We start from the raw sequence: 17,349 nt of genomic DNA, 5'->3' as shown, positions 1-17,349 counted from the left end.
CTGAAGCATACCTGTGACCTTGAAAAAGGTCAAAGGTCACCAAAGCAGACGTCAAAGTGTAGAGGTCACTGGGAGTCACGTTCACATAAAATTTGAGCCCGGTCACTTTTATAGTTTCCGAGAAAAGCCCAACGTTAAGTTGTGTGTTGCCGAACAGAAAAGGCTAGTTATCTCCCTTGTTTTTCTGATAACGTTCGTAAAAGGCTACAGATGTAAATACTTTGATGTAAAGAATAATCCTACAAAGTTTCAATCACATCCGATGAACTTTGTCAAAGATATAAAATGTCTAATTTTTCCTTTGACGCTGACCTGTGACCTTGAAAAAGGTCAAAGGTCAACGAAACCATCGTTAAAGTGTAGAGGTCATTGGAGGTCACGACTAAACAAAATATGAGCCCGATCGCTTTGATAGTTTCCGAGAAAAGTCCAACGTTAAGGTGGTGTCTACGGACGGCCGGCCGGACAGACTAACACTGACCGATTACATAGTCACTTTTTCTCAAGTGACTCAAAAACTGAAGGGTAAACTGACCAAGACTATATTACTTTTGTTCAGTGGAGAGCAAAAAATGTACGAATACATGCACTTACAGTAAAACCTGTCTCTAAAGGACACCCTTGGGGTATGGTAATGGTGTCCCTATTAGACAGGTGTCCTTTCTTCACAGGTGGAGGGGCCAGGGCAATATTTTACAAAGAGCACTGAAAAGAGAGAGAGAGAGAGAGAGAGAGAGAGAGAGAGAGAGAGAGAGAGAGAGAGAGAGAGAGAGAGAGAGAGAGAGAGAGAGAGAGAGAGAGAGAGAGAGAGAGAGAGAATTTAGCTATTGAATACATACAGTAGAACCCCCTGTTTACGACTTTGGAAAAACCTTGAAAATTCGGTCGTAAAAAGGGGGGGGGGGGGGGGGGTCTTAAAAGGGGGGTTTGAGTTTTTGGCCCGGGCGGTCATGAATTTGGTTGCCGTGTATCTACTGTCATGTTTACACACAATTCCACAATTAATAAGCTTTCACTGGTTTACAATTCATGATACAGATTCAGAAATTAACATCAAGTGTCCAGCGTCACACATTCAAAGTAGTCTCATGTAGCTACTCTAATAAAAGATATTAACATTTTCAGACATCATACACATTTACTTTTGCTTGTATGTTACATTTTACAAGTTGTATGCATTCAACTGCATATATATTATATGTCCATGCACATTTCCTACATCTTGTACGTAAGAAATTTTGTACTGTGGTAAAAGAACATAGAACAGTTATGGCAGACAGGCATATAAAGTTTATGTACAGGAATATCATGTTGACATACACGGATAAAATCAGTGAAATACATTGGTTGAGAATACTATCGCGTCAGAGTCTTTTTCACATTATTTTACACTGATCAAGAGCATTACTAATCGCTGACATAATTGTTAGTTACCAAGCACAAGGTAAAAAAATACAATACAACCCACATGAATTCAGATTCTCGATGCCTCGTCCCTCCAAATTCAGAAATGGACTCCACTCCCCTCCCATCAAAACAAAATAACTAATAACAATGCAAACACGGAACGCACAGTTCATACACATTACGGAAGACTCAAGCCTCTCCCACACATCATCTTCCGCTAATACATCTTCACTCACTACACCCCCCCCCACACACACACACACACATAAAAAAAGACACACAAAATCTAAAATCAAAGACAACCCCAGTTATAAATTTTTTGGTTTAAAGTGTAAAATCAAAGACAACTCCAACTATCAATAAACATCCCCCCCCCCCCCCCCACACACACACACATAAAAAGACACAATCGAAAATGAAAGACAACCCAAGATATAAAAAAAACATCAACACACATATATATATATATGTATATCTACAAAACATGTAAAATCAAAGACAACTCTAGCTATTTTGCAACACGCTTTCTTTTTGCTGGTACTTTCTCAGACTCTTCTTGATCAGGCCCGTCTTTACCGGTGCACTCTGCCTTTGCTAGCGTACCTTTCGTTTTTCCTCGCTGGTGTGAGGTTGAGCACGATCAGAAGCCACACTCACTACCTACCTACCTACCCCTACCTACCCCCCCCCCCCCCCCCCTAAAAAGACACAAAATATGTAAAAATCAAAGACAACTCTTAAACTATTTATAAACACGCTTTCTTTTTGCAGGTGCTTCCTCAGGCTCTTCTTGATCGACGCTCTCCGACTTTGCTGACGTACCTTTTCTCTTCGCTTCACTGATATGACTATGAGGCTGAGCTCGATCAGAAGCTACACCAGAAGCGTGGGGAGCGCAAACAGTCCCAGAAGTGGACACCTCCGCATTGCCGGCGTCCTCCCGCTTACGTTTCCTGGCAAGGTCCACCAGCCCGACAGCTCGCAAGAAGTTGGCCTCGTCCTCCGATGATTCCGAGTCGGAACATTCCTCCCCCTGGTGTTCACTGGGTTGTTTCAGCTTGGGTCCAGCGCCCAGCCTCTGTCCCACCCCCACACCCGCCACCAAGGGCAGTGAGAGCGAGTACTCAATGGGAAGGTGAGCCAGAGAGTAGTCGTCAATGTCCCGCAGAAGAGGGGCGACAGGCAGGATGACGGAGTAGTCGGCGTCATCCGTGGGGAGCGGGAGGGAGAGCGAGTCGTTGCTGTTGTCTCGAGGGTCATGGTCGCCGCTTGACTTTAGCAGCATTGTGTACATGTCTTCCCCATAGCCATCATCCTCATGTGGAAATGGCTGTCTGGGTTCACTGCCGATACCCGCTGCAGAAGAACTGGTTTTTGTGGCGGATGGACTGGTTGATCTCGCTCTTTGACTAGGACCAGCCGAGGACTTGCCAGACAGTTTTCTCTTCTTGCTACGACGGTTTCTGGACTGATCTGCCTCTTGGGCAGGATCCACACACCTGCTGCCTTGATGGAGAGAACCCGTCAAAGTCCTGGGTGTCTCTTCGCCACACAAATCATCAGTCTCTTCAGCCGTAGCCCTCGGAGGCGTCAGCTCAGAAGACACCCTACTGTGGTCCAGCGCTCTGGAAGGACCTGACTCATCACCGCTGCCACCTCCCTCCTCATCCTCCACTCCCGCGAAAGCATCGTAAGCGGTCGTACGATTGGAACTGGACGGCCCGGGGGCGTTGACGACCCGCTGACTCCTGGGCGAGCTGTGATGCGCAACAATCCTCCTCTCCATGGAGAAGTCGGAGGCGAGGAACTGGCGAGGGAAGGGGGATCCCATGGACAGGCAGTTGTTGCAGGACACTCGCTGGCACTGGCACTGATGGAGGCCGGGGCCGAAGCGCTTCATGGGCGAGCGATCAGGGAAGGGGAGGCGGTGAGGGCGCAGCAGCCAGTCCAGCTGTTTGCGCAGGTTGGCGGACAGCCCGGGGGGCAGGGACACTGCATCCGCAACGTGCTCTTGGTGACCCACAATTCTGAACACAAACAAGGGGATACAACTTATTACAATACTGTTACAAGAAAAGTAATGCTTATATGACTCGCCTTCGTCATTTCCTATTACAGTGTAACCCCCGTGTCTGTCTGACTGGTCATACGGACGGACACTGCTCGGTACTAAGACTTACAGATTACAACAAAGAAGTAGATCAGATACAACTTGTCACAATAAAAAGAAAAGCAAATGCTTGTACGACTCGTCTTCGTCATGTCCCATTATGTATTGTGTAACGCCCTTGTCATATGGACGGACACTGCTCAGTACTAAGACTCACAGATTACAACAAAGAAGTAGATCAACAACTTGTTACAATAAAAAGAAAAGCAAACGCTTGTACGACTCGCCTTCGTCATATGTCCCATTAAAGTGTACCCCCCGGCCGACCGACCATACCGACTCAGGTGAGTTAAATAATAATAATACGAGAATTTATAACGCGCGCACACATATCTCACCACAGGCGCACTCATACAGTACTCCCGGGTTAACGTCACTACCGTTTAAGGTCACACCTCTGATAACATCAATCAGGGTGTTGGTCCCGACCTAAAGCCTTCTTTGTATGACTAAGAAAACCTCGCTTACCGTGACCTCGGATATGGGAACACCTCTTTTTACGTGACCCCCGTTCTGGTCTCTAAATGCAGAAGACCACCGCTTAAGATCAAGCGAAACTGAAACGGAAAAAAATCTCCCAATAATGCGGCCTTGACCACAGGAGCTTGTATCCAACCACCGGTCGATAATTATTTACTCCTGCATGCTTATTATTTACTGCTGCATGCTTACCCTTACTACTACTATTTATTAGTAAATAAATAATAAGTAGTAAATAGTACTAGTAGACTGTATGAATAAGGAGTAAATAAATGGAATAAGGAGTAAATAATTATCGACCGGTGGTTGGATACAAGCTCCTGTGGCCTTGACAGAGTTTTTTTCTCCATAATGACGTCAAAAGAGAAGTGACGCACAAATGTAAACGTCATCAGATTATTTGGCCCGATTATTTTACCCCAAAGAGAAGGATGAGGAAATCTTTCGCAAATAAAACTTGGAAAATAGTTCCCGCCAAAAAAGTCGCTGAACCAATCAAATTGCCAACGGAAACCACTTTGACAGAGTGAGACCCGTGGATGATGACAGATGTAACTGCAGTGTGCCCGCTCCCCTTCTGCAGAGGCATAAGGCTAGAATTGACCTCATGTTGTAATGCATGTCATAAGCGATATTTGAGTAGTGCCAATTTTAGGCCAAAATAAAAGACATTGTTCAAGATTTGAGATATTTGGAAGCTCTCTCTCTCTCTTTCTCTCTCTCTTTCGTTCCCCCTCTCTCTCTCTCTTCTCTCATGGTCTCTGTTTCTGTCTGTCTGTCTGTCTGTCACTCTCAGTCTCCGACCCCTCTCCTCTCTCTCTTTCTCTCTATCTTTGCCCCCAGTCTGGCCATCTCTCTCTCTTCTATCATGTCTCTTTCTCTCTCTCAGCCTCCAATCTCTCTCTCTCTCTCTCTCTCTCTCTCTCTCTCTCTCTCTCTCTCTCTCTCTCTCTCTCTCTCTCTCTCTCTCTCTCTCTCTCTCTCTCTCTCTCTCTCTCTCTCTCTCTCTCTCTCTCTCTCTCTTTTTACATTTAGTCAAGTTTTGACTAAATATTTTAACATAGAGGGGGAATCGAGACGAGGGTCGTGGTGTATGTATGTGTGTGTGTGTGTGTGTGTGTGTGTGTGTGTGTGTGTGTGTCTGTGCGTGTGTAGAGCGATTCAGACCAAACTACTTGACCGATCTTTATGAAATTTGACATGAGAGTTCCTGGGAATGATATCCCCGGAAATTTTTTTCTTTTTTTCGATAAATACTTTTGATGACGTCATATCCGGCTTTTTGTAAAAGTTGAGGCGGCACTGTCACACCCTCAATTTTTTTAATAAAATTGATTGAAATTTTTGTAAAGCAATCTTCGACGAAGGCCGGACTTTGGTATTGCATTTCAGCTTGGTGGCTTAAAAATTTATTAATGACTTTGGTCATTAAAATCTGAAAATTGTAATAAATTCTTTTTTCATATAAAACGATCCAAATTTACGTTCATTTTATTCTACATCATTTCCTGATTCCAAAAACATATAAAGATGTTATAGTTGGATTAAAAACAAGCTCTGAAAATTAAAAATATAAAAATTATGATCAAAATTAAATTTCCGAAATCGATTTAAAAACAATTTCATCTTATTCCTTGTCGGTTCCTGATTCCAAAAACATATAGATATGATATGTTTGGATTAAAAACACGCTCAGAAAGTTAAAACGAAGAGAGGTACAGAAAAGCATGCTATGCAGCACAGCGAAACCACTACCGCGCTGAACAGGCTCGTCAGTTTCACTCCGTTATGCACTAGCGGCGGACTACGGTCATTGTGAAAAAATGCAGTGCGTTCAGTTTTATTCTGTGAGTTCCACAGCTTGACTAAATGTAGTAATTTCGCCTTACGCGACTTGTTAACTCTGTCTCTCTCTCCGTCTCCTCTCTTTATCTCTGTCTGTCATGATCAGTTTGTCTGTGTCTCTCTTCTCTTTCTATGTCTGTCTGTCTGTCTTACCTCACCTCACCTCACTCTCTCTCTCTCTCTCTCTCTCTCTCTCTCTCTCTTTCTCGCTCTCTCTCTCTCTCTCTCTCTCTCTCTCTCTCTCTCTCTCTCTCTCTCTCTCTCTCTCTCTCTCTCTCTCTCTCTCTCTCTCTCTCTCTCTCTCTCTCTCTCTCTCTCTCTCTCTCTCTCTCTAATGCAGCCGATGGTCTCTGTGTCAGTGTCAGTATGTATGTCAGTGTGTGTCTCTCTCTGGATCTGCCCATTATCACGTCATTGACTTTCAATTGGCGGGAAGTCTTTTATGGGGCCTCAAACTAAACTCTGATCTCCTCGGATAAGATCAATTTTTTCTACTAAAATTGATCTTATCCGAGGATTGGTTAACGTGTCCCTCGGATAAGATCACAATTTTTTTTGGTCCCAACGGGGGTCATCTTATCCGAGGAGTACTGTACATTTTCTTTCGCATTAACAACTCAAGCACACTCTCATATACACTTACGCATAAATTACATGAAGATGACAAGGCAACAATACAAACGGTACGGAGACACGGCATTCAAAAGTAAGCATGAAAAAGAAAAGAAAATTTCAAATAATAATTATACAGTAAAACCTGAGTCTAACGGACCCTTGTTGTAACGGCCACCTGCTACATACGGACAGTTTATCATGGCACGATTACAATTTCAACAATAACTAACCTTTGACGGGCGGACACCTGCCACTTACGGACGCGGACACGATTTTTCGGACCGTAGGAAATGTAAACACTGTCACAAACGGACACAACGTACATAAAAACACAACTTCGAAAACTCGACTGTTATGCAGTCAGTGCTCGGTAGCCGTAGCACAAATGGTTGTTGATTGGTTGTCCTGTCCCTTTTCTGACCAATCAGTGGCTTGTTTAGATGGAGACCCACTTTCGCTCACTCACTTTCGCTTCGCTCACTTTCGCTCACTTTCGCTTTTCCGCATTGTGGATACAGTCACAACCAAAAGCAACAGTAGACTACTGTGTTTGAAAATGGAATCTCCAGCAGGAAAAAGAAAAGCGTTGACTTTAGAGCAGCGTGTCGCTGCCTTGAAAAAACTAGATAGCGGCCAATCATGCCGAGATGTGGCGAAGGAGATGGGATGTGGTAAAACACAGATCGCGAGGATCAAATCGGAAAAAGAAGACGTGATGAAGGAGTGGGAGTCAGGTGCGCGAATCGACCAAAAAACTGTGAAACGTCGGAAAACGCAATATGAAGACCTGAACAACGTGGTATGGGAGTGGTTTTGTACTGCAAGATCGAAGAATCTGCCTGTCAGTGGACCACTAAGAAAACTGATGCAACCATTTATCATTTACCACTCCCCCCTTCCCCCCTCCTACTAATCTCTCTCTCGATCTCTCTCTCTTTGTAAGCAATCGTTCGAAGGAAACAATAGTTAACACAGCTAAATTTCTGTTCCATGCATTTATGCTGAGACTAGAAAAACTGAATGAAACAAGAGCTGACCCAATTTGGTCGAGACACACTGCGGAATTTCCCGTTGAATGACTGATGAAGAGTCAGCTATTTTTAGCTTTGTGACGTCCGACTCGCGTAAGTTTGAATGCACATTCAGACATGAGACCAGTAAATGTTCAAAAAGTAGGAAAGTAAGCCGGGGTCCAGGGGCCGCTTGGTGGGGTCCAGGGGCAACGCCCCGGTAGGGGGTTCAGGGGGGCGAAGCCCCCCTGACGGAAAATGAATGTTAGAATTATAAAGGCCATTTTGGGGTCTCTCCTGATAGCAAAACTTTGGTCGTCGATCGTAAGAGCTTCCACAGCCGACAAAACAATACGGAATCCAGACGCCATGATGCTACCTTTTTCACCTTCCGCGTTTGGTGATCGGCAGCCAATCAAAAAAACCCGGAATAAAACTTGCCTTGCCTTGCCATCGGTGAATAATTAAGCCCCGGCGATAATCGTCGGAGATCGACAGCCAATCAAACGCGACCCATGATACTGCTATGGGTTCACGCGAGTGCTGGGGTGCGAATGCACTGACTTCAGACGCAGACAGCTTCAGCTGAACGGTTCATACCACCACCTATGGGTTCATGCGAGTGCTGGGGTGCGAATGCACTGACTTCAGACGCAGACAGCTTCAGCTGAACGGTTTATACCACCACCCCCCTCCCCCCTTTTTTCTCAACGAATTTGCATCGATCTCAAGAATGGTCTGTGAGCTAAGGAAAATATCGGAATTCCGATAAAAATCGGACCAGTTCCATGTCTGACATTGTGTGTAGGGAACGGGGTAGGTGGGGGGGGGGGGGGGGGGGTTGTTGTTGTTGTTGTTGTTGTTTGCTACATGTATCATTTGTTAACTCACATTTTCAATCCAATAAATACATACTACAGGACTGACAAAAAGTGTCTTGTTCATTTTACGTGCTCTTTGTAAAATATTGCCCCGGCCCCTCCACCTGTGAAGAAGGGACACCTGTCTAATAGGGACACTATTACCATTCCCCAAGGGTGTCCGTTAGAGACAGGGTTTACTGTATGTGTGTAAAAATATAAAAATATGTGTGTTTCAGCTGTAAGTAACAAAGGACAATTCCTGATTACTTTAAAATTGAATAAAGTTAATCTAGCACTTCAATAAATTGTAATGAATTTTTAAGTACTGCGTTTCACATGTCATATCACGGTTGCTTAACTTTTTGGTCTACCCGATTCCCTTTTCTACACAACTACGTGACGTGAGCAGGTAACTTTATTGATGACTGGTGACCGAGCTTCGACAAAAAAAAAGAAGAGACACCCCCACTCCCCCCCCCCCCCCCCCCCCTGCTTTCAACCAAATAAGAAAGAAAAAAAACTACCCACCAACCAACCTCCCAAATCAACCCAAAAAAACACACACACACAATTAAAAACCAAAGTACACTAATGCGAAGCTGGCATTCAAAAGAGTTACATGAATATTTAGTAAGGCGCAAACATACACACACAAGCCAAGCAAGACCATCACACACAGACATACCTGCATAGTGGATGCACTCTCTCTTTCTCTCTCTCTCTCTTTTTCTCTCTTTAAATCTAAAACTCCATTTTTTGTGCTTCTCTGCTGTTATCGTTGTTGAAGTACTAGTGTTGTTTTCGCTATTCTTATTATTGTTGTTTTGATTGGTTTGAATTATGAATTTACAATATCGTCCGCCAATTTATTATTTTGTCTCTAAGAGCACATTCATAAGTTTATCTTGTGCTTCTTTATTAAAACATACATCCCATGGCTTTGTAAAGTTGTATTTGAATAAAATACTGTTTAAACACGTTGTACACTACCTATGTTGACCAGGTGGGTTTTTTGCCGAGACCAGCTGTGCTACAGCAGGTCACTTAGAATTGTAGAAACTGTGTAGAACTGTGTATCAACATGCTGGAATGCAGGCGTTAGATCGACGTTACAGGAAGCGACTGAAGCTAACAGTCTGAGCAGAATGCGAATGAGAGCAGATGCAATGTAGGGACTATGTGTGTACGGAAATATCCGTACCTGGTCAGATAGAGCTATATGATATATCCGTACCTGGGAGACAATGTCGAATGAGTTAAACATACCTGCGTAATTTCTGAGCGCACATGAACTGGAGGGAAGTGGGGAAGAACTTGGTGGTGATGACCTTCATGCCGCTGCGGGCCGCTGTCGAGCTGATGACGGGGAATACCTCCTTCTGCCGCAGGCCGTCGAAGGCCACCCCCTGCGGCTGACCGTTGAGGTAGTAGGCTAGCGTGCCGTGCCAGGTGTCAAGATGAAGCCCGATCACCGTGCCCTGACCGATGCGATGCTGTGCATACGGTTCCCAGGATCGGTTGTGATAGATGGTGCCTTGGTAGGACAGCCCCCAGCTCTCCTCGTCTTGACCTGTGAGGAAGATACAGGGTAGTCTATGGACCATTTCGAAGCTGGGTTGGGAGAGGGGAGGAAGAGATAGCAGACTCTCTGTTTCAGCGCACTGCGTGACACCGCAAGACGCGTGAAGATTTTCTAAATGGTCGTTAGGCCAAGGTTTTTTTTATCATAGAACAGTCCAACCTTGACTAGGATGGATCCCCCCCCCCCCCCTCTTAAGACCCCCCCAATTTAAGACTCCCTCCCTTTTAAGACCCTCCGATTTTTGGTTCATAACCTCTGCAACTTTACCCCCTCTCCAGATTTTATGAAAGTCGTAAAAGGTTTGAAATGGGATTGAACATGTATGCAAGAGAGAAGTGGAGGTGAATGAGGGGGAATGGAGAAGAAGCTGGGGATTTATGCACGGGTGACGTGTTAAGTACATACCGTGTCAGGCATGGGAATTGTCCGCGAAATCGCGGATTTCCGCGAAAAGGAAATTACGTTTCAGCGAAAATACAAAATTGTCCGTGGCAAAATTTAAAAAAAAATTAAATTATATGTATACTATTGTCTCTCTATGATCTATCCATTATTTGATTACACAAGAACTATCAAAATATTGGTCTAAAATGCTAAAATTCGTTTTCCTTCCGGCTCTGCCCCTGTACCTCAGCCTATTTTCAGAGTTTTTTTTCTATTTTGGAATTCCCATGCCTGCGTGTACAACGAAGTCATGACTTGCAAAGAGCCACCTACCGCAGGCACTCAATCGGTATGCACGGATCACAACTTGACTGCAGACTAGCAAGTTGCCGTGTAAAGCAAGATCACCAGTCAATCTATTTTTATAACTAGGAATTCCTTCCTTTGCGCATGCGCTAGGGTCATTCGATAACATCCTCCCGCTTCGTCGCGCGCTGAGTTCGACTATTCAGAGACGGAGAGCATAGAGAAATAGAAGCGCAAAAGATGACACAAGCAAGAGGGTGCCTGTCGCGTAAAGCTGAAAGTCAAGACGGCACCAGTGAAACATGAGTCAGTGCTACTTTGCGCTGAAACAAATTTTAGATTTCTTAGATCGCTAATCGTATTGGCGTTGGTTCAAAAATAAAATGACGAGGGAAGTGAATCTCACAAAGCTTCCCTTTTTCGTCCAGCACTTTCAACGATTGGGTTCTGTCTAAAAAAAACAACAATTGCAGCACAAAACTCGTCAACTTCGATAGCGTAAAACCATGAAAATGGACATTCTGTTCGCTGTAGTCGGCGTGTAAACCATTTAGACGACCTCCGGAGCATGTCTAAATTTAGTCGTCAGTTTCTGCGTTACATGCGTGTAGTCACCACTCGTGCATACCGTGTACCTCGTGGTAGGAGGCACTCGCTGTTTACATGCCACCTAAACATATACAAGCCATCCATGCTTAACTCCCCTGGGTAAGACAGCAAAAAAGGGATTTGTTTGTTTGTTTGCTTAACGCCCAGCCGACCACGAAGGGCCATATCAGGGCGGTGCTGCTTTGACATATAAAGTGCGCCACACACAAGACAGAAGTCACAGCACAGGCTTCATGTCTCACCCACTCACATTATTCTGACACAGGACTAACCAGTCCTAGCACTAACCCCATAATGCCAGACACCAGGCGGAGCAGCCACTAGATTGCCAATTTTAAAGTCTTAGGTATGAATCGGCCGGGGTTCGAACCCACGACCCCCCGATCACGGGGCGGACGCCTTATCACTAGGCCAACCGTGCCGGTCTAGCAAAAAAGGGACAAAAGTCAAAACCTTACCCAGCAAGCTGGTGAACTTGTTCTGCACATGGTCCAGCTTGGTATCCCTGGTGCCGACGCCAATCATCATGTCCGTGCCGTACACAGGCGTGGTCATCTTGATCTCCCAGAAGTGCTGCCCGTCCCCCAAGACCTCCGTTCCCCGGATGGCTGCCGTGCCGCTGCTGTAGCTTGGATGGAAAATGACCTCTTTCCCTTCATGCTGTAAGCAAGATGGATGGTTTAATTGCATAAGCAGTGTTTGGGATTTTACAACATTAAAAAGAAGAATATTTCACAAAAACTACATTTGTCGTAATCAAAATAAAAAGCCTGTAATTGTAAACAATATTACATTGACATGATTGTGAACAAGCACACACACACACACACATACACACAAGCGCGCGCACGCTCACACAAACACATGCACGCGCTCACACAAACACATGCGCGCGCTCACACAAACACATGCGCGCGCTCACACACACGAGCTGTAAGCAGGAACAAATCAGAATGTGATGACACTCAAGAGACTATTGCTTTCAGCCACACTTAAACACACTCACACATACCCTGTTTGTCACGACTGTGGAACCCCCCCTTTCAAGACCCCCCAATATAAGACTTTTTTTCTTAAAGACCCTCCTTTTTTTTATGTTCATAGCCGCAACCTTTTAGTTTTAGTTTGAACTGTCACGTAAGAAAGACAAGGTCTTGCCCACTGGCCAGTTATTCCATCAACCAGTTTTTGTTTCCTTCACAAAATGTGTGCAAAGCTTAATTAAATTCTTGACTAATCCCCCCCCCCCCCCCCCCCCCTGTAAGTTTAAAACTAGTGTGTCTTAAAATGGGGATACATTTACAGAGGTGGTGTCAACAGCAAATCTAAAAGTCTCAAATTTGGGGGAGGGTCTTAAAACGGGGTTTATCATATCAAGTCATTTATTTCATTTATGTATAGGTCGTTACTCAATGTTTTGGGGGTTTGTTTAAGGCATTATTTATTTTTGGATAAGTGTTGGACTCTGAGATAGTTGTTTTATTTCACTGTATTAATTGGATTTTATCATTTATGTGTGTGTGTGTGGGCGTTCATTTTGCTATTGTACATCGCCGCAAGCTCTGACGAGAGCGGCCATTAATTAATGTTCATTATATTTTTTTTGGTCTTACCTGTAGTCGTGTGTCAGAGGTTGTTGAGTCTGAGTCCCACACCCAGTCTAGGTCGGCCTGGTCTTCGCCGCATCGACACTCTGTGCTGCGACCCTGACGCGCGCATGGACAGTTACTGATGTAGTAGTTGCCGTCGTAGCGAGTCACGTACCGCCCCTTGCGGTCAGACGGAGTCCTGTCCGCCATGTTGAGTATGGTCTCTACCTGTGCCTGCACCACTCTGTGTCGTTCAAGTTCAACTGATAATTTCTGAAAAAAATACATGGATAAGCAAGGGTTCAGTTCAGGGTCCCCACTGGTTTTTAGAAACAAAATTCCATGACTTTTCCATGACTTTCCATGAGCCTCAATAACATTTTCCATAACTAGATCCACAGGTCGCCATTTCCGAACACGCAAACTTTTTACGTCTTGTCACTGCCAGACCAGCCACTGTTTGTATTCATCTGCACTTTCGTAAATTCCGTTTCGTAACCGTCACTGTGACTTGAAGAACTGTCATTTTTTTCACCGCGATACACAGTTCATTGCGAAGATCTTCCTTGGTAATTCATTCCAATTCCGCATACTTTTTGTTGTCAAGAAACAACTCGAAAGAAAGTTTCAAACTCATCATCCTCCATCTTGCTTGTCGAAGCGCTAAAGTACTTTATCGATGCAAAAACAAAAGCGGAAAACTTCGACGAAACTGACTCAAATGCAGCGCAGATGACACGACGAGATAACGGAAGGAAGTGAGCCTCGCTTTGGCTCAAGTGCCGTTAAAAATACCGTTATTCTCGTATGCAAATACGAACGAGAAGTTGGTCATACGAACAAGCCTTGTGCTGCTGCTGGCTGGCAAAGGGGGTGGGGGGAAATGGCTGGGCGACGAAAATAGCTGCTGGCGTGCTAAAGGTTAATTTTTTTCTTTCTTATTTTTAGAATGTCAAACAGAATGAGGCAGAGCGATGTTAAGATATCAAATAACCAAAGGGAAGTAATCGCTCAATGCATACGACATGTGTAATAGAGTAAGCGAGAGTTGTACGGAACCTTTTCTCCTGGCACCTGAGAGAATAACAAGCATTGAAATGAACAAGCGACTTTCAAGTTGAATTGAAATTCCATGACTTTCCAGGCCTGGAAAATTAAAAATCAAATTCCATGACTTTCCAGGTTTTCCATGACCTGTACGAACCCTGTCAGTTGTAACCGAAAGAGTTGGTTAAATCATGTGTATAACAACATGAACAAGCTGTAATTGCCCTGTGTGAACTATGTATCATTATTCATATCAACCAACTAACATCCATCCAAACTTTTCATTTTATAAATTACACAGAATGTGAGCATCCTTTCACTTGAACACATTCCAAAACTCGACAGCCTGGCTAAGCTGAGACTGTTCACAGTAGGAACTTGTTTGCTGAATTAATTTAGGCCAAAAAGAATAATATGTCTGTTTCCGGTAACATCGCCGAAAAAAATAGGGTCGGTCGGTCGTTTTTTTTTCTCTTACGTTTTCAGAGGGATTCCCGGCGTCATTGACCGCCATGTTTTTTTCGCGTGACGACGGAAACGGGAGGTAAGTCTCTTTGATTGTGAAGTCTCATCGACCGATTACCTCCCGTTTTTTGGGTGTTTTTTTTGTGTGTGTGCGAAAAGCACACAAAAAACTTTAGGGTCGGCGCTTAAAAATAGGGTCGGTCGGGTTACCGGAAACAGACATATTTTTCTTTTTGGCCTTAGTCTGTTGACACTGTCAGTGTCAGTTCCAAATTCATTCCAAAAACATCTGAATGCTAGATCTATACACAACTCACAAAAACTTGCTGGCGCAAATGTGCACAGCGCTGAAAGTCCACAAAATGGGGCATTGGTCATTGGCTAGTACTTCTCATAATTTACTAGCCAGAGACCAAATTTTACTCGCCAAACCAACCATTTGTTTTAGCAACTTTACTCGCATTTGGCGAGTAGATTAACATTTCTACTTGCCATTTACATGTTTCTACTCGCAATGATGAAAGTTATCCATGTGCGTGCGTGTGTATGTATCCATCTGTGTATGTGTGTATGACGTCATCAATATTATTGTGCTAAAGAGTAACAAGAGTTACCTTCCTTGCATTGAAATTGAAGCATCGACTTCGTTGAAAATCCGACAAAACACAAATTTATATAAGGGTGCATGTAGCATGAATCAGGCATGACTTCTCACAGACATGTCAAAAACTTCGCTTTGAAGCTGGATATAGTTATAGTAGATGTGGTTTGTTTTTTGGTTTTTGGTTGTTGGTTTTTTTTTTTTTGGGGGGGGGGGGTTTCAAAGTAAATTAGAACCAATAACACTGACTTTCAGGTTTTTACACTGACAGAGTAATTTATTAAACCAGCGTTACCATTACCAATACCATAGTTCTTTTTCTTCTTCTTTTACTATTAGTATTACTGAGGTAATCCCTATACATGTACATGGAAACTATGATCACTGGTTGCTGGGCCCAAGGTCCCTAGAGTAAAAGATAAATTGGATAGTGGTCTATGAAATTGAAAACACGGGTGGGTTGGTATACATGCAGCTATCCGGAGGACGTCAGCCAGGCGTCAGCCAAAATTAACTAATTCAGACTGAATGTTTCTCCACCAATTTCAAGCGGTACACTTATCTTGAGGGAGAAAAGTATGTCAAGATCTTGCAACTGAAGCAGAATTATGATGTAATTCGATCGATTTTACTCCAAATTCGATGTATTGGAAAACGCACCGAGCAGTTATGTCTCTTGAATAAGAAAATAACTATTTTGCGTTGAAGCTAATTTCAAACTCAAAATACAATTTCTCATCACAAACTGGAATCCAAGGGGGAATACATGGTCAAGAGTTCGATCAGCAGCACTTTGGAGGGTTAGGGGAATAGTCAGTCTTAAGTTTGTGTGAGATAAACAAAGCCAGCTGACGTCCTCTCTGTAGCTGCATGTGGTTGGTATGGTTGGCAAGCGACTGCTTTTCGCGATCTGCCCTAGAGACACAGTTTCATTATGAATGACAGTGAAGCTGATATCAGTGATAACCTCTTTACCTCTTTACTTACAGCCAATGACCTACAACAATGCTGAGATCAGCTACGAAGTAAAAGAAAATCTCTTCGTAAGATTCAAAGGCAGTATCAACTACATTATTGGTACCATATTATTATTATTTTGATCTCAATATGGAATTCCGCGCGGCAATAATTATGATGACGATCGAACACACATTTGTCAAATTCAAGATACTATACAACTACTCTATGTTTTTTGCTGAAACAAACTCCGTTCAATCTACTCACCGATCAGGCACATTTGTTTTGTGTCAGCAATCTCGTCAAAAAACGAACGACGCAAAAATGACCTAACCATCCAAGCAGCAGGAAGTTGCACACTCTTTTGTGTTGGAGTGCGGAAAAATTACAAGCGAGGTAACTCCCGATAAAGTGTGGTCTGAAAAAGTTTTTATTAGCTCCCTTAAACTCAGAGAAGCCATGACTGATGGCACACACACACGGCACGCACACACACACACACACACACACACAGCCATACATATACAAACGGGCAGACACACACCGTGACAGAGAGAAGCAGCGCCCTGAGTGAAGTGAATTCACCCGCTTTGTTTAATTACCATACTTGAGGTGCGTTTTAGAGCAAATCATCTCGTGTGCGTCCAGATTTACAGTTGATTACCCAGATTCTTCAGATCCGTCAAAATCGCAAGAAACTACACCATCCCCCAATTCGCCCAATTAACTTGAGGTTTTAAAGGTCTTTGTCTACATGTTTATACATAAATAGACATTTGACCATTAAAATGCTGCTCAAGTCTATTCCCTATAAATATCAAAAATACACCCTCCTTCGATCAAGAAGGACGAAGCAAGGGTAGCCGTTAGAAAATTCATTGTAGTAATCCAGCATAGTAGGATATCCTTATTTGGGAAATGCCGAGGGCAAAACTTCTCTCGAATACCGTGCATTTCGTTCGTTTAAAAAAAAAAAAACGTGGACAATGCTCCAATACCCAGTGTCAAACTGTTGCTGTGATTGTGTGGGCGTGGCTGTCAGCATAGTGACATGAATTTGATTGGTCAATATTTTTAGGCAAAGCACATGTTCTCAGCAAACAAAAACCAAAATATTGGAAGTGACACTACCCAAAAATAAAAACTTTTATTTTTAAATATATTGTTTTTTTTATAACTTTTTTCCCCATGGTTCTTTCATCATCTGACATAATACCTTTTTATCGAAAACTAACCATAAGATTATTGAAACAAGTCGCGTAAGGCGAAAATACAACATTTAGTCAAGCTCAGTCGAACTCACAGAATGAAACTGAACGCATTGTATTTTTTCCGCAACACCGTACAATCGTAGCATTATGGAAAGCCGTTTGGCTCATAACCATTACACGTGTAATAAAACATAAATACACGCGTAAT

General features: G+C 43.5%; 1 protein-coding gene across 1 annotated transcript; it reads right to left on the bottom strand.

Moving 5' to 3' along the window:
* Positions 1 to 2,094: 2,094 nt before the first annotated feature.
* On the bottom strand, positions 2,095 to 16,297 carry LOC138945307 (uncharacterized). Its single transcript, XM_070316724.1, has 5 exons — positions 16,198 to 16,297; positions 12,885 to 13,133; positions 11,730 to 11,931; positions 9,657 to 9,960; positions 2,095 to 3,434 (listed from the first exon to the last, which is right to left on the bottom strand). The coding sequence occupies exons 2-5, from the start codon at positions 13,068 to 13,070 to the stop codon at positions 2,150 to 2,152; spliced, it is 1,977 nt and encodes a 658-aa protein (XP_070172825.1). The 5' UTR covers positions 13,071 to 13,133; positions 16,198 to 16,297; the 3' UTR covers positions 2,095 to 2,149.
* Between the last annotated feature and the right edge of the window lie 1,052 nt (positions 16,298 to 17,349).

Source organism: Littorina saxatilis, linkage group LG13, assembly GCF_037325665.1.
Source record: "Littorina saxatilis isolate snail1 linkage group LG13, US_GU_Lsax_2.0, whole genome shotgun sequence".
In the NCBI taxonomy this organism is placed as follows: domain Eukaryota; kingdom Metazoa; phylum Mollusca; class Gastropoda; order Littorinimorpha; family Littorinidae; genus Littorina; species Littorina saxatilis.
This window is presented reverse-complemented; position numbering and strand designations above follow the sequence as displayed.